Source organism: Rhipicephalus sanguineus, chromosome 9, assembly GCF_013339695.2.
Source record: "Rhipicephalus sanguineus isolate Rsan-2018 chromosome 9, BIME_Rsan_1.4, whole genome shotgun sequence".
NCBI classification, from domain to species: domain Eukaryota; kingdom Metazoa; phylum Arthropoda; class Arachnida; order Ixodida; family Ixodidae; genus Rhipicephalus; species Rhipicephalus sanguineus.
Window position 1 is genome coordinate 11,443,680 of NC_051184.2, and position 27,683 is coordinate 11,471,362.

Genomic DNA, 27,683 nt, shown 5'->3' on the forward strand with positions numbered 1-27,683 from the left:
ACAGTACTTGTACTAATCTTTGTTTAAATAAGTGAAAACTACATATATCTGCAATACTAGAAACCCAATAAATTATCACGTATTTGCTCTTCCTGTTACAATCCACGGCCGTCTGCTTATGTTTTTTTCTCCCTACATTCACACGAGGTGGCACCCAGCTTTACGTGCGTGCCCTTTCAAACAGAATGTGCCCAAGTCTGTCACTTGTGTTGCACTGAGTCGCTGAGACAGCCCTTACTATTACACATCATTGTCTCCAAAACCACCGTTACACTTGGCAACACTCTAGTCAGTGAAACTGCCACTGACTACTACGTTTAAGGCGGAAAGTTGGGCTAGTTGGTAACGTGAACAATAGGACATGTTTACTAGCGAAAAAGACGTAGACGAGAAGAAGGAATACAGGACAACGCTAGACTTCAACTAAACTTTATTACACATATTACATTGATAACTCATCTTTGTTGCTGAATTTTTCAGTATTAACAGGACCTTTGCGCGCATGCGGTCTCCAAGTTTTCTATATATACCTTAATGTTATGTGTAATAAAGTTTAGTTGAAGTCTAGCATTGTCCTGTATTCCTTTTTCTCATCCAAGCTTTTTCGCTAGTAAACACGTCCTATTATTGACTACTACGGCCTTGAAAGAGGTGTTCAGTTGGACATCTCAGGTAGGAGTGCCGCCTCGGATGGCAATAGCTACTCCTTCCGACAAATGGCTACAGCATTCGCAGTCCTTTTGGTTAAAGCCCTTAAGGATTTGATTATGTTTTGTACCAGGTTAGTTTCTTGAAGGCAGAATGCCACTGGTGAGAACTTGTTTATAATGTCCTTTATGTCACCTACATTGTGTAGTAGCCCTCTACAGTTGCAGTAAACGGTAAAAGCTATGACGGATTAAAATTAAGCAAATATACGTTTGTGAAAGAACTTGTTGGGCTAGTTGGTAGATCATTTCCAAAAACTTAATTAGAGCGCAAACACACGACACATTCACAACCACACACACACCCGCACACCGAGGCATCAACCACGAGCGCTGTACGTGGTTGATGCCTGGGTGTGTGGGTGTGTGTGTGGTTGTGAATGTATCGTGTATTTGCGCTCTAAGTTTTTGGAAATACGTTTGTGGATTGTGTGGTCAATTTAAAAGATGATAGGTGACATATGTTGAGCAGCTGTACTGCATACAAGGTTGATAACCATTTAGGTTGTCACTTCTTGCTGAGCATAGTAATCAGGACTTCGTCCATCTTAGTGCGCTCCTCGGAGCCGCTTGTCCTTCAGCATTGTTGACAACGAGGTTTTCAGTTTGACCTCCATTGCCTCCTCAGAGGCGCTGCAGGATCGAGAATTTGGCACCGAGACAGGGGTCTCAGGCCCTGGCGTTCGATTGATTTTAGGGCACAGCGAGACCAGAGTCTACGGGCCCTTTGAGGTGGATGGAGCAGCAGCCACTGCTTCCATCAAGGGGGCTGAAGAAGTCACATCCAGACCACTCCGTGCGGACCTGGAGGACGTCTGAGGCCTCTGTGACGCTGCCCCCGACTGCGTCATATCGATGTAACTTCTGCAAAAAAGGTATGACAGCCGTTTCCACGCTTTGTGAAATGAGATATTTTCTTTGATTGTCAGAGCAATAACTTCTTTTTCTTTCTGCCAGAATGGGCACGACCAAGAATGCGCTGGGTGATCCCCCTTGCAGTTTACACAAAGTGGCGATGAAGTGGTTTTCAGCTGTGTGATTGTTTTCGCTGCATTTTGCGCATGTTTCTTTGCCTCTGCGTGCAAAGGATATGTGACCGATTCTTTGGCATTTGAAACACCGTCTAGGGTTGGGGATGTAAAGTCTAACATTGATTTTCATGTACCCTGCCTCAAGAGGGGTGGGCATTTCGCTAGTTCCAAAAGTTAGTATGACGTGTTTTGTTGGGATTTCCTGGTCCTTGTGGCGGATAACTATTCTCTGTACCTTTATGACATTTTGGTTCTGAAAGCCCTTGAGGAGCACTTCGTCGCTTATACCCAAGAAATTGTCCACGGATATTACCCCCCGCTCGTATTTAGGGATGTGTGGGCAGAAATTGTGACAGTAGTGTCACCAATACGGGCGAGTTCGGAGAGCTTTGGCACTTGGGTCTTTTTTGGCTAGTTTGAGGAGTAGGTCACCACTTGACATTTTAAAAGCTTTGTATGCAGGTCCAATGTTTTTTTTTTTTTAAAGGAGCTTTGCAACACTTTTTCAGCATGGTCAGAAAATGCTGTCGATCGGTAGTCGAGGCTCCCGAGAACAGGCGAGCCGAACATTATAGCACAGCACGTGGCCTGGGATTTACAATAAATTCTCAGTCAGCTAACAATTGCTTCGTCTTCTCTCAACAAATGATGCTATTTAGTGAAAACCACTGCATGACTGACTCAAGTTCCACACCATTGGCTGATTTGTACATGGCGCACTCTGTAGTTACTGCGGCTGCCACGGGAGGCCGGCAATTGTCCGCGCGTGCGTACCATTGCACCAAGCGTTCGAAAAAAAAAAGAAAAAAATCACCGACGATTACGATACTACGTAATGCGAATTCTGAGCGCAGCTGTTGAGATGTTTTGATTTTGCGATAAGTTGAGACAAACAATTTGACATACATTTATGTATGTGCAGTTGCATACCACCATTTATTCGCATTGAGCATCTTCACACCCAGATGTCTCAGTGCCTGCGTGTAATCCATGTCGCCCTTCTCTTTGACCATTCCTTGCACTGCCCAGTTCCGATTGGACATACCTCGGTTGGCCTTATTTACATATTCCACCACATTAGCGGCACAAGTGTACGTGTCAAGCACTATCTGAAGATCCATGTTTCAATTTAGGATGGACGCCACCCATGGGTTAAAGTAATTCACCCACCTTTGCTGCACGGTGGCATGAGGAGTACCGAAATGTGCTTTTCCTTGTCCATGACGCCGTGGTTTTCGCAGAACTGTGCCATTGAATCAGAGTTGGTCATTTCCAGGGCCTCGTGCATGGCTTGGTATATGTTTCAGAGGCTCTCGATGTGTTTCTTCTACACGGCGATGACAAAAGAGTGCCTTTGTTTTTTTCGACCAACACATGTCTTCTTTGCTTGCTTGCTTGCTCCTTATATCTGCCTCATCAGCACTTTGCTTACCCAATTCTTGTGGCACATACTTCGTTTTCGTTGGACACGGTAGTGGGGCTTGCCCAGTTCCTCGTACTCGTTCACGCGGTTACGCCACCGACGGCAATGGTGACGGCGACGCCACTCAACACAGGGACGGGCGCCTAAGAACTGCACTCTAATAAAAGTGCTCAAGGTTACAAGGTGTGCATGACGTACCTTCTTCCCCCTGCCATCCCTCCCTGCTTAGCTTCCAGCGCTTTCGTTGGAATGAGAGAAGAAAGCGAGCAATTACAGCGTGCGACAATCTCTGTAACGAATTCTAAAATTTTTTGCGGCAGTCGATTCGTGAGGCAATAAGCTCCTTTAGTCAAGCCACTCCATGGCTACTTTGAAAAGTGTTGCAGGGCCCTTTTAAAGGGACACTACAGGCAAATAACAATTTATGTCAGAGTGAAAGCTCAATGTATGACAACGTCTAAACGGCAATATTATGAACATCAGTGCCCTACTTACCGAGAAATTAAGCTAAATGTATCACACGATGAGCGCCACGAGCGGCACATTTTGGAAATGATCCCCGATGACGTGAGAGTTCAACTACAATTAATCACTCGTAATCAAACTAGCTGCAATAAAAAAAGAACCTATCATGCACCAAGATACGCAATAAAATGCTGCTTGTTCGTTTCTGTTTGATTCATGGAAAAAAGAACCTCTTTGGCGTTGCTATGGGGAACGGTGCGTGGTTCAAAGGTTCTGTTTTCGCCAAACTGCGCTTCACCCGGCACCCTGCTTCGCTCACGCAGTCGCGTCTCAGTGGTAGTTTCGGTGTCGCGTACTGCGCATGTGTTTTGCATGCTCGTGAAAGTCGCTCTGACAAAGTTCGACAAAATGCCGCATGCATGTGACATTGCCGGATGCCCGAATGGCGCACGCCGCCAGTACCCGCCAGCGCGCAGTAAAGGCGGGCAGCGTTGGGCACGGCAGCAGTGACGTGAGAAACACCGCTTTCCGGCAGGTGAATTGAAGTGCGCTAACGCAATGCAGACCACCAAGACGTGATTTTATTTCAAAATAAGCACTTCCTTGGCACAAAAGTAGCACTACGAGGTTTATGGACCGCTATTTCAACAATCAACGTCGACTTATTGTTTGCCTTTAGTGTCCCTTTAAGGCACTTGGCCACCAAAAAGAAAACGCCAGGCCTGCACGGACAGCGCAGCACAGTCACGGCGAAAGCTGGAAAAGCAGCATTTCTAGAGGCCGTTATAAACTCTCTTGTGGTGACTAATACAAGTACATTAGCAACGTACCCACTACGCCACAAATTATAATTTTTGTGAAGTAGGGAAGCACCCACCACGACATCATTCGTCATTCTGTGGAGAAGCGAGGTACGATCTATAAGGCATTATGTGCAGTTTGTTGATGCAACAGCTGATGACGATGAAGACTTATGGCTGAGCCCTTTGTAATGGGTTGGAAGCTTTAACCCACAAAACACGAAACCTCCATAAAACGTTTTATAGAGGTCCGTAGAGGTTTTAAACGTTTTAAAGAAATTTTATAGAGGTTTTGTGTTTCATGGGAAACCACCCACTAGTTATGTAATTCGCATTGTGTGATGCCCGGTCGTTATTTAACTCTCCCACCATGCTTTATAACATACGCAGTGATGGAAGCGACATTTTGCTTTTTGGAGCACACTCTGGAGCAGAAAAAATGCTAGTTTCGAGCAGCTATTGACATTTTCGGAGCAGACATGGCAAAATATTCCAAGCGACTCCTCGAGTTTAAAGCATTATTTAAGCATCTAAGTATTACTACTTATTAAAGATATTGCACGTACAATTATCACTGCAAATTGCAACAAACAAATAATTAAGCGGATGGGTGGTCACTGAACACTAAGTAAGATGAGCTATATATTTAAAATATTGGGTGCTTGTGACAAAAATGATATAAAACCGATGAACCTGAGCCCCAAATTATAAAAGAAACTAGAATCACATAGAGCAGTTTATAATCGGTAACAGAGCAAAGAAATCTTATTTTTATATTTCACCAAAATAGCCTGCATTTGAAATTTCAAAAAAGAAATAAAAAGGACAAGAAACCAAGTTCGGATAGGTTGAAAAAAACAGCCTTGCCATTTCTTGTGGAAAAAATGAGGTCGGAAATGACAAAGTGACAAGTGTGATCAGTCACACGTCACAGTCCTCCCACCAGCAGTTAGTAATCAGTAAGATATCGAACTAGTATCACTCACATTTTGCCAAAATAGTCTGCCTGTCATGTACACAGCTACATACAGCTAAATCGGAGACATATCAACAATGCCACTACTTGTGGTATTGTCGATATGCCAGTATCGAGCTAGTATAGAAACTCCATGCTAGCATACTATAGTACATACTATACTCGCGGACTTTTCTTGGCAATGAGGAAAAGGTTACGGGAGCTGAGCTACTGCACATTACTGCTCCACGAAGTAGTCCGGTTTGCCGCACGTTTCGAGTTTAGTTTCAGTTTGTGAACCTTCCGTATCTCTTGTGATGGCTGTTGGATTATTCAAGCGGCCATGCTCGAATAATAACATTGCATACTATTTGCTTCGTCTGCTTAGACAGCCATTTGCTAGTGAAACTTGTCACAAGTTCCTTCGGCGAGTCATCGGAAAAGTTGGAGGGCGACGAGTGCTCACCTGAAGACGGAAGGCACCATTTTGTCATTGAGGAGCACATAAAAGTTGCGACGTTTTCACACGTGCAAAAATGTGAAATGACACTGCATATAGTAAAACAAATATAAATTTTATATCTCCTTGGTGTGTGCTGCACCACTTTTCAAACAGTGTCCCATAGAAAATAGAGCAATGTTGTTTTGCTTAATTCTCACGCAGAAAACAAGGACACAATTGTGGGCCATTTTTCTTCAGCAGTAGCACACGCATAGTTTGGCTCTGCAGCGTTCTCTTCATTGCCAACAAAAAGGTCCGCAAAATGTAGAATGATAGTAGACAGCTTGTTTTTTTGTTACGTTTAGGCTCGCTGGATGATCACGTGCTTAAAGTTCATTGTTTTCAGTTTACCAGTGCGATTTCGGAGCAGGTCCGGAGCAGTTACTAACAAAAATTAGTTTGGAGCAGCATGGAGCAGCATTTCTTTTTTGGAGCAGTTTGTAGCAATTGGAGCAGCACTTCCATCACTGCATACGTTAACGTGACAAAGAGAGAGGGAGGGAAATAACTTTGTTGAGACCCTGAGGAAATTGATGATGGAGACCTTATTGGCTTCCTTGGCAACCAATAAAAGTGCATTTGCAAAGAACCTACTACACTATAAATCATAATTTTTGTGAAGTAGGGAAGCAGCCATTATGCAATTTTTCGTCATTCTGCGGAGAACCGTGGTACCCGCTAAACACCTGTAAGGCGTTATGTGCACTTTGTTCATGCTGTGGCTGATAACGATAAAGAATTATGGCAGAGGCCTTTGTAGTGGGTTGGAAGCATTCAACAACACACTCGTTCTGCAATTCGCATTGTGTGATGCCTGGTTGTTATTTGACTCTTCTACCGCACATTACATAAGTTAATGTGGTTCCTTCCCGACATAAAGCCTGTATAGGGTCTTTTTGCAAAGCAGTTTCAAGCACCGGCATGGCTCTGAGGTAGAATACTGCGCTCCCTCGCAGACGGCCCAGGTTCAAACCTCGTTCCATACTGGATATTTTTTCTTATTTCATTTTTTTTTCTTATTTCTCGTAATAGTCGTTACAGACACCAGCGGTGGCGGACAACTACGGCACCAAAAACAGCCCTTCTTGTGATCTCATAACAGCTTTCGCTGTAAAATGAGGACAACTTTCTTGCTGAAGTGGTTTCACTGTGGATCACATAGTAATTGGGGTATGAATTGTTCTGCATGGAGAAATAGAAATTTGCCTCGGTGCAGTCTCTTACGAGACCGATCAAAAACGATGGAAGCTTGTGAAGCCATAAACATGTGCGTTCGGCAACAGTGCCGACCGCCCCGACAAGGGGATGCGGCTGGACTAGTCAACAAGCCTGTACGACACCAGTCGTACGCTGTCACTATAACCTAATCTAACTACCCAAGGTTGGATACCTACACCAGGTTAACCCTTGCCGCCAGGAAACAATGAAGTAAATAGAAGAGAGGAGTAGACAAGACAGATCAAAAGTGAGAGAGAAAGACGAAGATGTGAGAAGAGTGAGACAGGAAAAGGGGACTGCCGATTTCCACTGAGTGGGTAAGCATAGGGGTGCAGTCTACGTGAAGCCGGGGCCAAAGGGGTGTGTTGCTTTTGCCAGCGGGCCTTAAAGGTCCAATCACCCAGGGTCGCCTCAAACCCCAGGATCCCCTTTTGCCCGGACACGGCTAAGCCACGCACGGCGAGGCGTGGAAGGTGGTCGAACCCCTGCCCTCCCATTGGCTCGTGTCCATGGTGACGCCTGCTTGCGCAGACGTCCCTGCGCTGGAGAGTTATTCAATCCTGCACCGGAGAAATCGGCACACGTGTTCTGGGAGCAAAGCAGACGAAGAAGGGAGCAAAGAAAAACTAGGACAGCGCATGCCAGTTCATGATGATGATCATTTTCTGTTTGCAGCTCACGGACTAACGGCCACCTTAAACAGCTCCGCTGCTACAACCAGTGTTGGAATTAAGCCTTAAAAAAGATATAGTATAAAGCTATGACAGTGACATGTGAAGTGGTCTGTGGGTGTTGACTGTACAAGTGATGATAGTAAAATGCAAGTTCATGAAAACAGCACAAAGCCTCATCATGGCCCTTGAGCCCAAGAAGCGGGAGGAACGGGCTCTCTTTAATGTAACAACTGCAATGACGACCTCTGCTACGAGGCCATGTTAGGGACTGCCTGTATAAAGAACATGAAAACTATGTGAATCTTTTTAAAAAGCCCAAACTGATTCATATTTTAAAAAAAAGGATCTGTGCCAATGCACATAGCGGGATGAAGTGGCAGATGCTGCCAGAACGGGAATGGAAAACGCTGTTTGCGGTGCGCTTCGAGTTCACCACATTGCAGCAAGATATGCAGTGGCTCACCACCTTTATCGCATGTAGTGGATCATCTCCACATAAAAGGTGTGCGTGTGTGCTGAGTGTATGTCCTATTCTGAGTCTGCAATGTGTTACTTCTATGCAGCGTGTCTTTGATATTGGCGACCACTTGCCAAGGTGAGGCTTGACAATATGTGTATTTTCTGTTTGCCTATCCCATAAGCGCTGCCGGTAGGCCCCGAGCTTCTTCGCTACAAACGGCTTTAGCTCCACAACAGAGACAGCCATGGATGAGTTTTTGGGTGGACTCGTCACCCTCTTGGGGCCAAATGCTGTGGACAACCTTCCATCCCATGTTTTTACGGTCAGCTGTGTTCAAGCTGTCTTTAGCAATTTCGTCAATTTTGACCTCAAAATGTCCGCAATGACAAGCTTTTCTTGATATTGAATGGTAGGACTCCTATTCCCACGTTTCATGTCTACCTGCGAGGTTCGCGCTCCTGTTTTGTGGAGTTATCGGCTGCTACCAAATGGCTATCATGTCATGCATATGGGTCAAGCAAGGTGGAACTGAGTACCGAACTGAACACGAAAGATACGTAATGATTAAAGGTTACACAGGGGCAGCTTTCATCAAGAAAGAATAGGGTACTGTGGTGCCGCACATTGTGGGGTTTCGGGATAGAGAAGACAGATTGGGTATAAAGAATAAAATAGCTATCTGATTGGTGGCCAAAATAATACATACGCTAAGGTGGCACGATCCGTCCGACATAAAGGGTGCAGCCTTATCCTGCTTGCTCCCTTTTGCCCACCAATCAGACAACCTCCATTTGCATCAAATACTTTTGTTGTATTATGTGCCATGAGCCATTTATTGCACCATTAGAATACTATATCTAGATCGCATTCGGTATGGTTAATCGGTATGGTTAGTAATTTTCTGGTAAAGTAAGCAGTGATCTGCATATAGTTAAAAAAGAAACACAAGTATGAAGATCACTAATATGAATTAAGAAAAGCAGAGAAAAAAATTCCGTAATCCACGCAAGCACACTGGGGTCTATGTTGAGCTGATTAACTTTGGGCATAAGTAGATGGGCAAGACAGAGTCAAATGCTTTAGCAAATCCAAAGATATGCAGACAGTATCAAACTCAAGATCTGCGTTAATGAATCATGAATAAGCCATTAGTGAAACACAGTGATTGCATTTCACACGAAACTGCTTCACGAAATGTACGCTTGCACTAACACACAAAGCAGCGCAGGTGCAAGCGTCGTCTGCCACACTGTTCCTTTCAGGACATAACACTCCCTTTCTTTGTTAAAGGTGCGCACAATGTGCACAGTCGCAGACACATAAACATCTTTTTTATTCCCATGTGTGCTTTCAACAGCAGCACACACAATGGCTCACATTTCCAACAACTCATCGTTCCTGTGTATTACATTTTTATTCCCATTTCCTTGCGCAGCTCCTTTGGCTGCAGCAACAGGAAAGATAAAAAGAATATGCATTGGTATATTACAGTTTTCAGGTGCGTGCACGGTTTTGCTCACACCACCTTTGTTTTCCTTTTTTTTTTATTTAAGGAGACTAGTACAGGGATCATGACATTGTCCTCAAAGAAACAGTGGGGCAGATGACGTTTGCTCTAGCAGTGCTTTGTGTGCCTGAGCATACTACTGCCAGTCTAGCAAATTGTCGCCGTTGTAAGGTGCTAATACTGCATGCGGTTGATGCTCATGCAATATAGTTAAAAATGCTGGAGGCTGTACATCACCACCTTCCCAACCTTCCAGTCAGAAGGCAGTGTAAAAGTCGGTAATGACTGTTCAAAAAGTTTTGACAATATCGATGAAGACTAAACTTGTGTACACTCCAGCATTCTGATTAAATAAAGGCTGTTGCTAGGGTTACGTCCAGACGTAACTGTAGTCACCACTATCGTTACGTCCAGACTAAAGTCCCTAGATTTTTCCCTGTTGAAGAGCAGGGAAAATCTAGGGACTCTAGTCATGTGGCTTTCCACAAACGTGAGTACATTATTTTCCTGTTGCTCAGTGAAGGCCCTCTGCGCCCTTCGGGCGCGGCAACCTAATCGTGGCTTCGCCCTCGCTTCGCGAGTGCGGCCATTTCGCTAACGCTCAATGGCCGCTTGGCAGGGTCACGGTCACGCACTACTGGCCGCTGTCGCGGCCACGCGCTGTTTAGCCCGCGCAGCCTGCCCCTTCGGGGCAGGCGGGGGCGTACGTAACCCAAGAGCCGCGTCGCGCTTCTCTGGCAACAGACTTCAACACCTGAGACAAAAAAAAAAAAAAAAAGCAGCAGCAGCGAGGTTCGAACCAACGTCCTCGCAGTTCCGAGCACGACACGCTAGCCGCTGCGCCACTGAGGCCAATCGCTTCGGTAGGTCTAACGGGCTGTATTTGTATTGCCACGCTGGACGTAACTTCTAAGACTCGTTATTCTTACGTCCAGACGTAACTGCAACGGCTCGTACCATTACGTCTAGACGTAACGCTAGACACTCCCTTAAATAAAACCTGGACCGGCCGATGAAGCCACTTTCAAATTAACAGCCAGCCTTTCAACACCAACAGCGTCAAGAGGGGGCACACTGGCAAGAATCTGTGTTTTGGTAAATGTGGAAATATGAGGGGACGCTTTTACAAAAGTGCTTAGCAAACACATTGCTCAGACCACTGCAGCACCCACTAAGCACAACTGGAACATTAAACTGGATTAATTAAATATGTCGTCTTCCTTTCGCTTTTGTCTATATTGGTTCGGGTTTAGCTCTCGCCAAAACTCCAGTTCGGGTATGGTTTTCGGTGCGACACCCTGTTATGCAATCCGGTGCCTCTATGCAATACTAGTGGAAATGTTAACACAGGGCGCATGAAGGTAAACATTTGACATAATTACGTCTGGTCAGGAACTGAGAAAAAACTTACTTCAACCAAAGTAACTTAATGTTTAGGAACCAGCCTGGTTCCTTCCTCAGGGGAACTGCGGCCATGACCACTGCACAAGTGATAAGACACCGCTCATAAGCCCTTTTCCCAGCCCCGCCAACACTTGTGGTGTCAAATGCAAGCCCACACCTTTCTTACTCCCGCATGCCTTGCACTCTTCCACCCCAGGACATACTCGCCGGCATGCTGCTTGTGTGACAGCTCGAATTATGATCACATCTTTTAAATGCAGAGCATTTCTTAGTCGCACCTGAGGCATCGGCCGCCGTCCACACCCCCACTGCGCATGCTCGGCTCGTCTCGTGCCGGCAGCAGGCCTCTCCTCTCCCTCCCTCGCATGCTCGGCTAGTCTCATGCTGGCAGCAGGCCTCCTCTCCCTCCCTCCTTTCGATCGAACGCGGGCGGTGTGTATATAAGCAACGGAGCGCGCGTTCGTAATTCAGTCGAGGGCGTCTTTACTTGGCTTTCGCTTGACTTGACGCTTTGCTTGACTCGAGTAGATGCGATGGAAGCAACAGTACCTTCAATCAGCGTCCCACCACTCGTTGAAGGCAACGTTATCCCACCCTCACCGTCGTCGGCGTCAACAACAGCAAGCAACACAGAAGACAAGGCTGCAAAGAGACGAGCATATGACGCTGAACGCAAGCGTTTGAAGCGAGCTGCGGACCCGGAACTTCGTGCACGAGAAGCTGCTGCGAGATGGTAACGACGGGCTGCGGATCCTTCACTCGGGGAACGAGAAGCAGCTGCAGCAACGACGGGCTGTGGATCCTGAACGTCGTGCTCGAGAAGCAGCAACCGTTCGTGAACGTCGAGCAGCGGATCCATCACTCGGGCAGCGCGACGCTTCTGCGAAACCCAATTACGCAACGTTCACGCAATAACCCCACCACTCTGCGACGCATTTGCTCGAGTTCCCCCTGTGGGAAGATGCGGGTGACATTTTTTTCTCATGTCCGGCCCACTTGCCCCCTGCCTCTTGGTACCTAAGAGGTCCGCAGCACTGGGAGGCTGCTTTGTCCAGCACCAGAACGGATCTTTCACTTCGGCTGGTGACCTGGGCGGAGGCAACCTGAACAACTGGCAACCTGAAGGTCGTCCACAATGCTGATTTTTAATTTAAAAAAAAAAATTTTTTTTAGCTCTTGGCCTTCTCACAAGTAATGTTATAAGTAGAGACTGGATTTTAGGCAAATGTCTATTTTGTTCTTTGTGCTCCTATCGTGTCTTTTTGATATATGAGCATCAATTAGAGGTTAAGAAGGACCTTTATAGTGTTTTTATAGTGCCTATAAATGCATATTTTAGGCTTTCATGCCTAAATGCTTACAAATGCCTATAAATGCCTATTTCCAAAAATTGGCGCTTTTATGTATGCTATTTAGCCTCAAATTTCGCGTCCGGGTGCTGTTTGAGACCGTTATTCATGTTACCACGTAAGATTGACTATTGGAAACTATGGGGTTCAACCTAGTCCTCTAGTTCAACAGACCCTAGTCCTCTAGTTTAACTAACCAACACCGCTAGCAGCAGTCAAGCGGGACACGCCGGCGGGCATTCGCCGCCGCGCTGACATGGCCCGAGCGGTTGAATGCGAAACCGCAGATAGCCGTCAATGGAGAGTGAAGAGCAAAAAAAAAAAAAAATGTGATGTGCACGCAGCTTTTGTTTTGTTTGTAATTTACTTTTTAAGGTGTTCACTGCAGCAGCGTAGCCAGAATTCTTTTTCGGGTGGGGGGGGCAACCATACTTTATATATGTTCGTGCATGCGTTATGCGTGCGTGTATATAGACACACGCAGACTGAAAAGTTTCGGGGGAGGGGAAGCGGTTGTAACCCCCTGCCTACGCCAGTGTTTCACTGCCAGGGGAGAAATTCGCTCTACGCAATTCGACCCGGTCAACAGGAGGAATCCCTCTCTTCTGGTCTTTTAGCAATCTGGCTGTCTGCTCCTGCTCTGCACTTTAGTCATGCCGGAATGACACACAGGAGTGTATTGATTCGACAGTGGACACTTGACTCACTCTGCAGAACATGGGAGTGCGAACCGTGCGGGACAAAGCAGGCTATGTTCAATTGTTGGCGCCTTTGTGCCATCTTAAGCAATAACATTTTTGTTTTCCTGTCGTAGATAGAGGTCGTGCACGTCTTCGTTTGAAATTATTTGCATTTGTGTGAAAACTTATTGGGCCTATATTTACGATTTTGGAAGCCTAAAACGTTGATTTGCCTGCCTATTTCTGGCACCTAAAACGAGCTTTTTTAGTGCCTAAAAATCCGGCCTCTAGTTATAAGAATCGATAACAGGCACCACGGAATCAGGGAAGACAATCTGATTTGGATTATTCACGCATTCGTGCTATGCCACCTCGCTTATTCGGTGACTATGCACAACTGGCTCATGTAGGAGCACAACAAAATCAATGCCCTAATCAGAAGAGTCCTCAACTTGGCCCTTGGCATTCCCATTCAAACGCACACGGAAGACCTCCTCAAGTTGGGAATCCACAACACGTTCGAACAAATTGTCGAAGCCCAAGAGTTTTCACTCTTGGGATTGGGAAGAATTAGGGATAAGAGTTAATGGAGAGTATCTCAGCAACCTGCGATTAACTGATGACATTGCATTGATGAGTAACGCGGGAGACGAATTACAACTCATGATTACTGAACTGGATACGGAAAGTAGAAGAGTAGGTCTGAAAATTAATATGCATAAAACTAAAGTAATGTGGTACAATCTTGGCAGAGAACAGCACTTTGCGATAGGGGGCGACACACTGGAAGTTGTAAAGGAGTACGTCTACTTAGGACAGGTAGTAACCGCGGAGCCGAACCATGAGAGCGAAATAACTAGAAGAATAAGGATGGGATGGGGCTCATTCGGCAAGCATTATCAAATCATGAATGGTAGTCTACCACTATCCCTCAAGAGGAAGGTATATAACAGCTGCATCTTACCGGTACTTACCTACGGAGCAGAAACCTGGAGACTTACAACGAGGGTTCAACTTAAATTGAGGACGACGCAGCAAGCGATGGAAAGGAAAATGATAGGTGTAACCTTAAGAGACAGGAAGAGAGCAGAGTGGGTCAGGGAACAAACGGGGGTTAAGGATATCATACTTGAAATCAAGAAGAAGAAATGGATATGGGCCGGGCACGTCGGCAGGATAACCGGTGGTCATTAAGGGTAACTGACTAGATTCCAAGAGATGGCAAACGCGTGAGGGGGAGACAGAAAATTAGGCGGGTAGATGAGATTAAGAAGTTTGTAGGTATAACGTGGCAGCAGAAAGCACAGGACTGGGTTGATTAGCGGAACATGGGAGAGGCCTTTGCCCTGCAGTGGGCGTAGACAGGCTGATGAAGAAGAGTTTTCACAGTTTGTCAGACTGTTTGGCACCCCAGCGGGTACAGCCATACTCGGCACGCTGAGACGCAACCCCACAGTTGTCAGTCCTGACACTGTGAAGCTGCCAAACAATGTAAGATCCAAGATTTCCATACACCTGATGCCACGCAATATGCATCCGACCTACAACGAAGCCTGAAGATGAGCCAGGGGTAAAGCTCTGCTCGCCAGTACCCGCTTGGACAAGGATCAAGCCTGCTTTGTACACTCAAGAAGAAGCCTTCTCCTCAGTGGTCATCGACTGTGATTGCAAGGTCATCAGCTGCGCTACCATCCTCACTTCTAATTCCAGCGTTGCAGAGCAGGTTGCCATTGCTCTTGCATTGACGGACGGTGTACATGACAATTTATTAAGACTCCAAGGCCACTATCAAGGCCTTTCAGATGGGCATGGTGGCTACCCAGGTCCTACAGATCATTCAAAATGCCAAAAGACCTCAAAAATCACTCATTGGTCTGGTTTCCTGCACGCCTTGGAACCACTGAGGGTGCCTCGCTCAATCCCTACAAGGAGGCGCACTCGGCTGCACGAGGTTTGACTGACCGTGTGCCGCGTAACGTGTCATCTCCTGGGCGACTCGAGCCTATCTGCTTGTACGGGATATGCAAGCACCACTATCTTTCAAGAAGACTGCTGCCTCTACCACCCCACGAAACACAAAACCTCTAAAAAACTTCTTGAAACGACTAAAAATGTATGCAGACATCTAGGTATATTATGCAACGTTGAATAAACGTTTTTCACAAGAAATTTTTTAGAAGACGTTGAAAAAACGTTTTTTTACAAGAAGTCTTTTTAAAACGTTTAGTGAACATTTTTTTCTAGAGCTTTTGCCATTAAAATGCGCACATATAAACTTCGGTCGCTCGTATACGTTCGTAATCGCAAATATTGGTCGCCTGAACCGCATGCGCAATAAAAAGAAAGGGTAGCGCGTTTATACTTCTCCCCATTTTGACATGTGAAGATCGGTAAACCAAATTTTCCCATCTTTTAGCCCACCATGCACGTGAAGGATACAAAATCATTCGCCGAACATCGATCACCATCGCTTAATTGATGAAATAAAATGTGATACAACGTATGGGCAGTATGGGGACCAAGAGTGCCCCCGGACCCTTCGAGCGTCATCTCCAGTTAGTTCGTTCACGCGCAGACCATGCTTGCTGAGGCGCGCTCCTAGCGAGAGCGGAAGAAAAGAGTCTTTTCCTCTCCACAACCTCGCCTCATCCTCCCGCCGTCGAGAAGCAAGACATGGCCTCCGAGATGGCGGGTGCGTCCGCCATCTCGAAGGCAATAATCGAGACATGTCGCCACCCGTGGTCGCCATTGGTCGCCACACACTTCGTCATTCTACGTCATCGTGTCGTGCCCTCTCATTGGCCACCCGTGACGCCGCTCTGGCGCTCTCGCTCCCTCTCCACCGAAGCCGCCGACGATAACTGCGCAGTATAGTTTCAAGCGTTTCAAGTTGAATATACTTTCTCCGTCTTTTCGGAATGTGCTTCTTGTTCGTCCTGATATTTTTTGGTGTCAAAACTCCAGGACCTCATTGTCTTCCAGACACCCAACAGACGTAAGTGTCATTTTTAGCTTTCCGCGCGAAATGGTCTGCCATGGAAAGAAAAAAGAAAGCTATCGGCTCCCTATCGCATCGGCAAAAACATCGCCGACTTCATGCTACAGTTGAGCCGCTTTTTCGCCAGACCGCCTCGATGCAAAATAATGAAAGTAACCTTTCAGCACGAAACTCAACTACTGAAAGCGTAGATAATGCCTGCCTGGCTACAATCTGTGTTGAGGGTGATGAATGTGAAAGTGCGTCACCTGAACCCGCCGGCAAGTCACCTGAACGAATTATACGAGAGCGCCAGCTCATGCCCGTGTTCAAGTAACTTTCCTGTGAGGCCTTAGAAGGATATGCAGAAGCCGTCAAAACATATGCTTCAAAAATGTTCCGATTTGTCATAATTTTTGAAAGACATAGGGTAAGCTTTTGCACGCACATGCTTGGCTGACTTCATTGTGCCATTTGCGTGCAGGATGAAAATAAAGTTCTGAGCATTGCCGGAACCACGACACGATTGTGATGGCCACTGTTGTGGAAGAACTCGTTGATTTTGCTTACCCGGGATTCTGAAACATACCTAAATTTAAGCGCATTGTGTGGGCAATATCAACTGTTCAGCTGCACTTTCCTTTGGCTGTTACAAGTTTTCTACTGTTAACTAGGTTTTGCTGTTGTGCTTGTGTGTATTTGTGGTTGAAATTTCTAAAGTATCTTGTTTTCTGTACTCATAAGTGACCTCAACACACTTGGTAAAAATTTTTAGCACATAAGCAACACAAAGCCGAAAAAAGAGGGACAATCTGTGCACTAACTTTAAAAAAAATGGTTTATTGCACACGAGGCACTTGTAGACAATGGGGTGGTGCCCTCAAGCATGCAGAGAGATGTGTCTTCTTCCGCTTTATTTTAGCAAAATATACGGCATACTGATCACCTCGCGAACTACTCCATGTTCAAGAAAGTCAGTGCTTCATTCGAGAAGGACAGTCGAGGAGTGCTAACAAAATTGATACCCCCTATTGCAATTTTTGCAGCTTTTATTATCAACTTCGTTAGTTCAACTCTATTAGCTGATAAAAGATTTGTGTTCTGAAAGAAAGGTTCCCACTCACATGCTCTACACTGTAACGCCAGACATCCATCGTGTTTACAAGATTACAATGCTGTCTTATAAATGCCATTGTATGTACCTATTATGTACCTAGTATGTATGTACTTAGTATGTACCTAGTATGTAACTAGGCAGGACAACAGAAAGGAACAGACGAACACTGTTGTCCTGTCTAGTTGCGTTACTTACGATGGTGTTTACTATGTCGAGACACTAACTCACCCAACATTCGCTCGGCTCTTTTAAAAATGCTCTCTTAACCTATCATTCCTGCAGTGGCCCATTTCCCGGCATACTGCTTACCGCATGAAAGAGGTATCTGATAAATGACAGCTTCTCTGCATTCCACAAACTGTGTCCTATGTTGTTTCTTGCAGGCAGTCGTCGTCTTTGGTGCTTGAGTGCTGATTCTGCAAATCAATTTCAGCTTGCATCGAGCTGACAAAAACTACTTGCACATTAGCACGTGATGCCAACCTTTTTATTCTGTACTTGAATAGCGCAACAACTCAACGGAACACATAGCACATTGGAAAGATTCACACACGTCACTCAAACAAAGGTGTTAGTCGCAGAGGTCCCGATTAGGAAGTACTGCTCCATTGCTCTAGTCTGCCATTCCAACAGTGATGTTGCTCAAAAAGGAATAGCTGTTGTGCCACACTTGCATGAAATTTTGCACTACATAATAAGGTTGATGTCACTTGCTAATGTACAAATAGTTTTTCCGCTCCATGAAAGCTGAAATCGATTTGCAGAATTAGCAGCCAAGCATCGAAGAAGACAACTGCTTGCCAGAAACCATATAGAATGCGGTTTGTGGAATGTGGAGAAGCTGTCGCTTTTCAGATACCTCTTTCCTGCAGTAAGCAGTATGTCGTGTAAACAAGCAGCTGCATGAATGATAGGTCAAGAGAGCATTGTAATTTTTTAACTAAAGCCAATGATGGGTGGCTTGCATTGTCCTGCAGAGCGTGTGGGCGTGAACCTTTCTAGCAGAACTCAAAGGTTTTATCAAACAAGAGAGCTTAACTAACGAGATTAATAATACTATAAGCTGCCAAAATCGCAAATATCCGTACCACTTGTGTTAGTACTCTGTCCCTGTCCTTGTCAGATAAAGAACAGACTTTCTGGAATGTACAGTAGTCTGTGAGTTTATGAGTGTTATGTATATCTAAAAATGAAATGGAAAAAGACAAATCTCGGTGCATTGCTTCTTGGTGCAGTGTGAGTGCGCCGGCATTGTGCAACTGTTTGCCCCGTGTGCAATAAACCATTCTACTGAAAGTTAGTGCACATGTTGTGTCTCCATTTTTGTTCTTGTGTTGGTTATGCGAAAAAATTCTTTGCATGTGCTACCAACTAGGGCGAATTTTTCCCTAAACCTGTGTCGCCCTGTGCTACGGTGTTTGTTGTCGTTTAACCAAACTAGCCTCTTGTTTCGTTTTATTTGTTTCTTTGTTATGCTGGTGTAGGTGCATGCTTGACTGAAACATTTTCTTGGCTCATCGTGCCTTTTGTGTGCAGGCTGAAATTAGAATTCCAGGTATTCCCAAAACCACGATATTATTGACACACACCATTGTAGAGGAACTCTAAATTTTGCCTACCCAAGATTCTTTAACATATCTAAATTTACCTCATTGAGACAAAATAAGCCATTGAACTGCTCCTATTGACGTTTAAAAATGTTCGATGATTTAGCAAAGTATTGCTGCTGTGCTCGTGTGTTTGCCAAGACAGCCTTCAGATTTTTGTTTTCCTGATACATGTCTGGTTGATTGAGACACGTTGTACTTTACTGTGCCTTTTGCGCGCAGGTTCTTGAACAAAGTCATCAATTCCATTGCTCCAGCCTATGTCAAGTGGCCAACATATTGTTTGGCATTGCTACAATAAAGGTTATGCATGATAACAACATTTGTTGGAATTTCGCATTTACTTTTGGAAGCGTGGTATAACGCATTCCATAAAACACAAGTAATGAAAATGGCCCGACATCAAAATGCTTAGATGTGTTGGGAACAATGAATTAAGGCAGTCATGTCTGAATAAATAGGGCTAACTAATTCTTTGGCCAGAAGAACACCAATTTTGCTGAGATAAAAAATTCTTGAACACAGGGTGTCGCCGGAGCCGTTTCGACAAGCGGACTTTTCTTCAAGGTTGGAACTTGAAGACAAGTTAGTTTGTCAAAATGTTGGCTCCAGCAACACGCTAGTCAATTCGTTGTATCATGCCAGTGTCTTGCGATCACTTTTAGCTGTTCACTGTCAAGCGTAATAGTTAGGGATGCCTGCAGAATATGGCATCAGGTTTATTTCTGGAGCTTCTGTAGCCAGCAAAATTGATAACTGAAAAAAAGGCAGAAGTTCAAGGGAAGATGTAAGCTTAAGGAGATGAGAAATTTTTCGACAAGGTGTGCCACTGGAGTCAGTGCTTCGACAAGCAAACTTGTCTTCTTCAAAGCTGTGAATTGACAAGTCCGCTTGTCGAAATGGCTCCAGCGACACCCCGTGTCGAAGAATTTGTCATCTCCGTAAGCTTACGTCTTCCCCTGAACTTGTGCCTTTTTTAAATTATCAATTCTGCACGCTAGAGTAGCTCCAGAAATTAATGTGACGCCATATTACGCAGGCATCCCTTTACCTATTACGCTTGACAGTGAACAGCTAAAACGTGATTGCAAAAGCCTGGCATGATGCAACGAATTGACTAGGGCAAGCTCCTCAACAAGCTGGTTTGCATGAAAAATAAATGTCTAAAAAAGCTCTTAAAAAGATCTAGCAAGAAGTTTTTAGAATTCTTGCAAGCAGTTTTCTAGAGTTCTAATAACGTGGCGTTAGCACAGCTACAGGAAGTTTTCAAGCTGCTTACGTCTAAATAACATCTCATCTAAACTTCTAATATACTTTTGGAGTTTCCTTTCTAGATGTTTAGTAGAAGTTTTCTAGCTTTTCTTGTGTTTCGTGGGACACACCACGCTATGCAAGGCCCAGGCTGTTACTCTCATACTGCTACAAACAAGCACTTACCCGAGCACCGCGGCACTGCACACAATGTACCCTGAACTGTTCCCAAGCCCGGACTGCCCCCTGTGTAGTGGTTATGCGGACTTCGAGCATGTCCTGTGGGGCTGCGCCTCCTGCCGGTCTCCCTTTCACCCAAGAGGAAATGCAGAGACTCATTAAGGCCCAGGACCAGACCTCTCAAATCCTGGCCGTCCAGAGAGCCTGTGCGAGGGCCGTCAGGTTTAACCTGATGGTCCCCGAATGGGCCTAGCCAGGTGACGTTGAGTTTACTCGCGTCAATTGTGAACCTAATAAAGTTGTTTCACTGCATTCACTCACCAACACCGCTGAAACATGGCCACAGCCCCGTCTGAGAAAGTAAAGGTTTTTTTTTTTTTTTTTTTTTTTTTTTCCGCCACTCGAGACGCATGAAGCACGTGCGTGCTCAGCCACTGGCCCAGCGGCATCCGTCAAGGTGAAAGTGGGATTGGAACTTTTCGAACGCGGAAGGCATGCAGTACCTCAGCAGCGGCACTTGAATGTACGGCAATAACCCGCGAAACACGAAACCTCTAGAGAACGTTTGATAGAGGTTTTGTGTTTCATGAGTACCGAAGAGAGCGAGAAAGCACGTGCACGCACCACTCGTAGCAGCCACTTTCGTCCACGGCAACAAGGCCCAGGGTGTAGTTGGTGGCAGTTTCGTGGCGGTAAGGCAGCAACACTCGAGAGACGTCCAACCTTGCCGCTTCTGCGGTGCACAACACCACCAAGAACAAAATGTGTGGAGACATGCTACGATGCTACTCGGCGCAACAAGCACACGCGCCACGTTTCGAACTGGTGGGGAGACCCAGAGAACACTCATACCAGGCCCCGGAAAGTCTCAAGTTCTAGCGATCGCCGCAGAGGGCGAAAAAATCGACCGCGGCGAGTTCCATCGATATGCGCGCAAAGTGGAGCTACTAACTCCTCTTTTAGCGGTCGGCTATCTTAGTTTGCACTTTCCCTGTTAGGGGCGCTAAACCACCCAAATTTTTAACTTTAAGAAATTGTTTTGCGCAAGCCAATGAATCATTCAAACATGTTATTTTGCTTTGGATAGCTAGAGAGTTACTTATGTTTAGACTTAATATGTATAGCTGCTTTTTAATTGAAGTGTCAACATTTTAAGACTTCAGTGATGATTAACTGGACCAAAATCCAATTTGTATCCATCTTTTCCGTGGCCGTTGGCGCTCAAATTGTTCGGCGGCAACGTAAATGCGGAAGCACCTTTCGCTTCAGTTCGCAGACGCCCTTTTATCTTTACAGCAATAGTAGCTGACTCAGTTTACCGGCGAATTTAGGAATGCCGCAGCGATCGAGATCGAGGGGTACGTTTGACGCTTTCATGGAGTCGATCTGTTGATTCCGCACCGTAAACAGGTAAGCCGGAGCGCAAGGAGGTTTTAAACCTCCTTGCCGGAGCGTCAGTTATGTTCTTGTTCAATGGTCCGTCGTCGTTTCTTTGACATAGTTTTTACATCAACTAATATATTGCTATAATGACGAATACATAAACCACATATTGTTCAGTGTCAGCTTTGCATTGCCGTGTAACTTGCACACGCGACACGTCTGGTTTGTGATTTCGGTGTACTGTACCTAAAGGGATTGCGCGTGAGGCAATTTGAAGTGGCTATGCGTGCAGCGTTTCTAATAATCGAGCACAAGTTTTTTAAAAGAGATTTTATATCCGCGAGGGGCGCGAACAGCGGTGATTATTGAACGTAATGGTAATCGCATTAGGTGAAAGAGAACGTTTAAGTGCTTTGGGGTTCTTCATGAATGATTAGATTGTGTTAAACATTTAGATTATTATCAGCAGTCCTTAAAGTCAAGGGGGCTTAAAGTTAATGCGGTCTCTGGGGGTCTCATACCCCTCCACCGATATTGAGATCTAAGACCCATCTCGCCAGAATGTAGGGGTGTGTGTGTGTTGGGACCGTCGAGATTGTTCAGAAACTCATCATTTTCCTTGGTTTCACGATTACTATAAAATTTAAATTTTGTAACGAATTTTGCCTGATGAGTATTTTGTACCTTCCACCCTGTAACGGCAGTGGTTTCGCGAATAATATTTCATATGTCACAAGTGTCGAAGCTTCGTTTCGCTGCTTCCATAGATGGTAATTTTCATTGTTTACTTGATTGAAAGTGTGTATTTCATCTGATGTGTTTTTTTTTCTAAAGCGGATATAGAATTAATGTAATGATGTGTACTTTCAGAATACCAAGATTTCCCCGACTTCTCTCCAGAGCTCTCAGCATCAAGGCGTGAGACCAGTAAGTGGGAGCTTTCCAAAAATAAAGCACAATGCCATTGCTCCTGCTTAAACTTATATAGTGATATACAGCATTTTTTTCCAGTGCCCCTCAAAATCTCTCCACCAATACAAGAGCCAGCATCTCATGGGGGCACAGGAGCCATTGCCAACAGCACCGACTACACAGAGTAGGTATTCTTCCTCTTATTAAAGCAAGGTCAATGCAAGATTACATAGTAATTCCAGTAAGTGTGTCTTCATTCTACAAAACAAAAAGGAATTATTCCCACATGCGTCCCCAATATATAAATATTGGCACTACAACAGGTTAATGATACAGCTAATTACATTAAATAGATGCTCTCATTAAATAAATGCACTTTTGTTTTAACGTTTTACTATCTGCCACTGGGTGTGTGCCTACTTTTGGCCAGTCATATACGTGGCTGTGTGACAAAAAATACATTTTGCCCGTGTTTGTTTTGTTGTCATAACATGCCAAAATACCAAATTAGCCTTTTACACTAGCCTGACCTGGTATTTCAATTTGGGCATAGCTTGCAAATTTTGTAAAGGATGCACACAAAATTCCAGGTAATAATACGTTGCATTAAAATACAAATGTACGTGTTTCTAGTGTACCAAACTTAGCAAACCATTTAACCAAAGTGTAAGTTTTAAAGCCTCCTGCTTCGACACAACATTAGTGATGTGGCTTTTTGATTTTCCAGGAACCCCAAGAGCCAGGACCAGGACCCGGAAAGTGCTCACTCCACGTTATATGAAGAGGCTTCAGCACTACTGCGACGAGAACTCCCACCTCCATCAAATTGTTGCAAGACTTAAAAAGTCCAAGAAACCAATTGCATCTCATGCGCAGCTTCTTCTTGAAGCAGGCAGGTACCTAAAGAAGGACTTTTTGGAAATTCTAAGAGTGCAAATGCATCTGCAACCACTGAACAAACATGGGAGACGATGGCCAATGCAACTTAGACAGTTTGCCCTCAGTCTTTACTTTACAAGCCCTGAGGCATATAAATATCTATCAAAGGTACTAAGTAGGGGTGTGTGAATAGTGAAATTTCATCGCGAATCGAATAGTGCCACATAGTGGCCGAAAATATCGCATAGTATTGAAGCGTGCACTGTCAGTAATGACAAGAGAAAGGAAAAATCAAGAAAGCTACGGCATGGTGACAGGTTTGTTACGTGCTTGTTCGGGAGGGTTTTTTTTTTCTTTTTTTTTTTTTTTCAGGTTTTATGGACGCGCAACCATGTTGATAGAAGAGCTGCCATTCCAGTTAGCCATGTTACTCTTAACCTCTTGGGCAACAGAGGGTGGTGGTACGGTAGCTAGTTTTTTTTTCTGTATAATTGTACAATACGGCTCATCTGGCAACGGTCATGTTATTGTGCTCTATGGCCATGCTCTGGGCCCAAAAATCTTCAGGCGCCCTTTCACAGCAGCGTTTTGTTTGAGCACCGGAACGATGGGAGTTTCTGAACGAGTGGTGCAGTACGGCAGTGGCGAATGTGCAGCGTGGTCAAATTTTTACATGTGAAGCCAATCCTCAAGGGTTTCGCATGCCAAATTCGGGACGTTCTACGGCACTTGCGGCATACGCGACCGAACTATTCAAAAGTCCGTACCTTCGTTTTGGAAGTGAAGTTGAGAAGGGCTTGCCACTTTTCTTGTCTTTCTTTTTTTTTACGTGCTGAAATAACATAACCTCCTCTAAAGTAAACACGCGCTCATTTACGAACCAGGAAATCAGTGAAAGTTTTAACAAAGGCCTATTGGAACGACGTTAGCGTTAGTTTTAGCCACCCCACCTTCACCAAGTTGCACCATTGGCCTTTGTCGCGTTTTAGATATTCGTACTGTCGAATTATTCGAAAGTTTGAATACTAGCTATTCGAAAGTCGAATCGAATTATTCGATTAGTTAATTCGATTCGAATTCGAAACTCGAATATTCGCACACCCCTAGTACTGAGCCTTCCCACAGTAAAGTCCTGAAGGGCGTGGCTGTCGGCCGTAAAAATAAAGACAGGAGTTCTGCCTCAGATTCTCGAGTTATTCAAAGAAAAGGCAAAAAAAAAAATTGGGAAATTCAAGACAGAGCTTGCTGCCTAATTTTTGACAAAATTTCATTAAAAAGAAATCTGCAGTATGACCCTAAGGAAGACATCATACATGGATATGTTGATAATGCCAGAGAAAGAACAAATGGCACAGCGCACAGTGCAGCACTTGTGGTCTCTGGGATAGCGAAGAAATGGATACAGCGCCAGTAGCCTTTTTGAGAAGAGAGGGGACAGTTCGCGCAGGGCCCCTTTTAATGTCATTGAAAAAGCTAATCATTGAGCTAAAGGCATGTGGCCTCTTCGTCAAAGCATTGGTTTGTGACCAGGGTAGCAGCAATTGCGTTATTGCAAGGACACGGGTGTGAGCCCTGACAGGCCTTTCTTTATTGCTGATAAATAGATTTCCTTCATTTTTGACGTCCCCCACCTGTTGAAATGTATGAGGAATAATCTGAGGAAGCATGATATTCCTATTGGTGATAAGGTTGCTTCCTGGGGGCATATTAAGATTTGTATGAATCAACACATCACCTGAAACTAAAATGCCTACCTAAACTCACTGAGGGCACATCTATGAAAGTGCATTTGGTAACATGAAAGTAAAGTGGGTGCTCAGCAACAGTGTCTATCTAGCAATAGAAGCATTCATAGCATTTAATGTTCTCCACCAGAAGCCACAAGCACAGCTGAGTTTGTTGTGAAAATAGATCACTTGTTTGATTCATTTAACAATTCTTGTGTAAAGATCGCTGAGAGAAAAATGAGATATAGAATTAATACTTCTACAGGGCACATTGAATTCTTGGATTGCAGGATTAAATCTTGGAAATTCAAAGAACCTAGGCAACCAAGAGCCATTTAGGGCTGGCAGGTGACAAAGCGGTTTGTATGCTGTGGGCAGATATGCAGGAATCTATAACTTCAAGTTTTTGCTCGCTCGTCGTCTGAATCAGGATCCCTTGGAGAACTTGTTTGGGATCATTCGGCAGCAGCATAGCTGTAACGAGACTGCAAGCACATTTCAGTTCACTGCCGGTCTCAGGCATATCATTGTCGGGAAGCTCTTCAAGCTTTCAGATGGCAGCAACTGCCAAGCAGATAAGGCTGTTCTTCTAACTGAGCTAAAGAAATTAAGACTCGATCAAGAAAGTCCTACTGTGGCCGACACCTTCAGCTCAAACCTTTCAGACACCGAAGAACCAGCAGATGTACTTGAATCAAACATAGTTTGTTAGGTGTCAGGATACCTAGTACAAGCATTTCTGAAAAAAGCGCCATGCTTACAGTGCAAGGATCTCTTGAAAGACAAAAGCCAAGATTTGTTTTCACCAAACCAAATCTCCATGATGTTCGAAGCAGTGGAGATGCAGGACAAGACTGTAGGTAATTTAACAGTGCCCACAGAAGCAGCTTTCAATTTTGTCAGAAAATTGGAAGAAGCATTCTATGTTCAAATAGGTGCTGTAGCACACTTGAGAGGGGTGTCAGAGAAACTGCTTCGTATTATGATGGAAGTGACTAATGGCCCATTTTGCAGTGCTCACTGTCGCAAACTGTTTCTGCAATTGTTTGTATAGGGGTGTGCGAATTGTGAAATTTCACCTCAAATCGAATCGAATAGTGGCCAAAAATATCGAATATCGAATAGTATACTTACACAAAATGTGTACCGCCAGTTACGGCAAGACAAAGGACAAATCAGGGACGCTACGGCGTGCCGACAGTTTCATTACGCACTTGTTCGAGAGTGGCTTTTGTTTCAGTTTCTATGGGCGTGCAAGCATGTTGATAGAAGAGCCGCCATTCCAGTCAGCAGCGCCACTCCAAACCTCCTAAAGACTAACAGAGGGGGGGTACGGTGGCTAGTTTTTTCCCCATGGTCGCGCAATACGGCTCATCTGACAACGGTAATGTTGTGCTTCATCGCCAAGGGTGCTCCGTGCCCAAAAATCTTCTGGCGCCCGTTCACAGCAGCGTTTCAACTGCGTGCCGCAACGATGGAAGTTTCTGAACGAGTGGTTCGGTGTGGCAGTGGCGACTGCCCAGCGTGAACAAACTTTTACAAGCAAAGCCAATGACCGAGGGTTTCGCAGGTCAAAGTCGGGACGTTTTACGGCGCTTGCAGCATACGCGACCGAACTGCGCAAGAAGTCCGTGCCTTCGTTTTGGGAACGAAGTTGTGAAGGGCTTGACAGTATTCTCATGTGTTTTCCTACGTGCGGAAATGACAATCTCTTTTAAGATGAGTGTGCGCTCGCTTTTGAACCAGAATGTCAGTGAAAGTTTTAACGGAAGGCCTAGTGTAACGATGTTAGCGTTAGTTTTTGCCACTCCACCCTGACCAAGTTGCACCATCGGCCTTTGTCACGCTTTAGATATTTGTCCTGTCGAATTATTCGAAACTTCGAATACTAGCTATTCGAAAGTCGAATCGAATTATTCAATTAGGTACTATTTGATTCGAATTCGACACTCGGATATTCGCACACCCCTAGTTTGTACATATTAGGATTCTTTGGTATTTGGAATTCAAAAACAGTGAATTAAGCCAGGCAAAGACTTGGAAGTCTGCTGCAAAAATTGACTTAGCAGTTCAAGACTATTGTTTTTGTGCTCATACACTGCTGTGTTATAATTGTTCTAAGCAAAAAGGATAAGCAATCCAAGGAGCTCATGACTTGGTTGTACAATTTTACTTGTTGTCCATGTGTTTACAAGCAATGTACTGATATTTCCTACAGTATTGTTGTGACCATGAAGCGTTTTGTTATGTATCTGTGTTGTGAATTAAGCTGGTTACTTACAATGTGGGAACGCACAAAATGATTAGACCATGCCTATTAATTTCTGGGCACTTGCCGTGCTGTCAAGTGGGCTCTTTACCAAGAAAGGTTGGGATTTTCCCAGCCCACTTGCCTGCGGTCAGCTGCAAGCTGAAACAAATTTTGTGCTACTCCGAGCCATTACTTGCCTCTTTGGACACAACTTAGCCGATTGC

At 44.9% G+C, this 27,683-nt stretch overlaps 1 protein-coding gene across 2 annotated transcripts in view; it reads right to left on the reverse strand.

Moving 5' to 3' along the window:
• LOC119404591 (nuclear pore membrane glycoprotein 210) overlaps nt 1-21,155 on the reverse strand; it is a 345,697-nt gene extending 324,542 nt beyond the window's left edge. Inside the window, exon 1 of one of the 2 annotated variants that reach the window (XM_037671142.2) lies at nt 20,932-21,155. In XM_037671142.2, the coding sequence (XP_037527070.1) occupies nt 20,932-21,083 (152 nt within the window). In that variant the 5' untranslated portion in view covers nt 21,084-21,155. Of the gene's footprint in view, nt 1-20,628; nt 20,670-20,931 lie in introns of those variants that run through there. The other variant, XM_049418937.1, reaches the window with a different exon arrangement.
• Nucleotides 21,156-27,683: the final 6,528 nt, after the last annotated feature.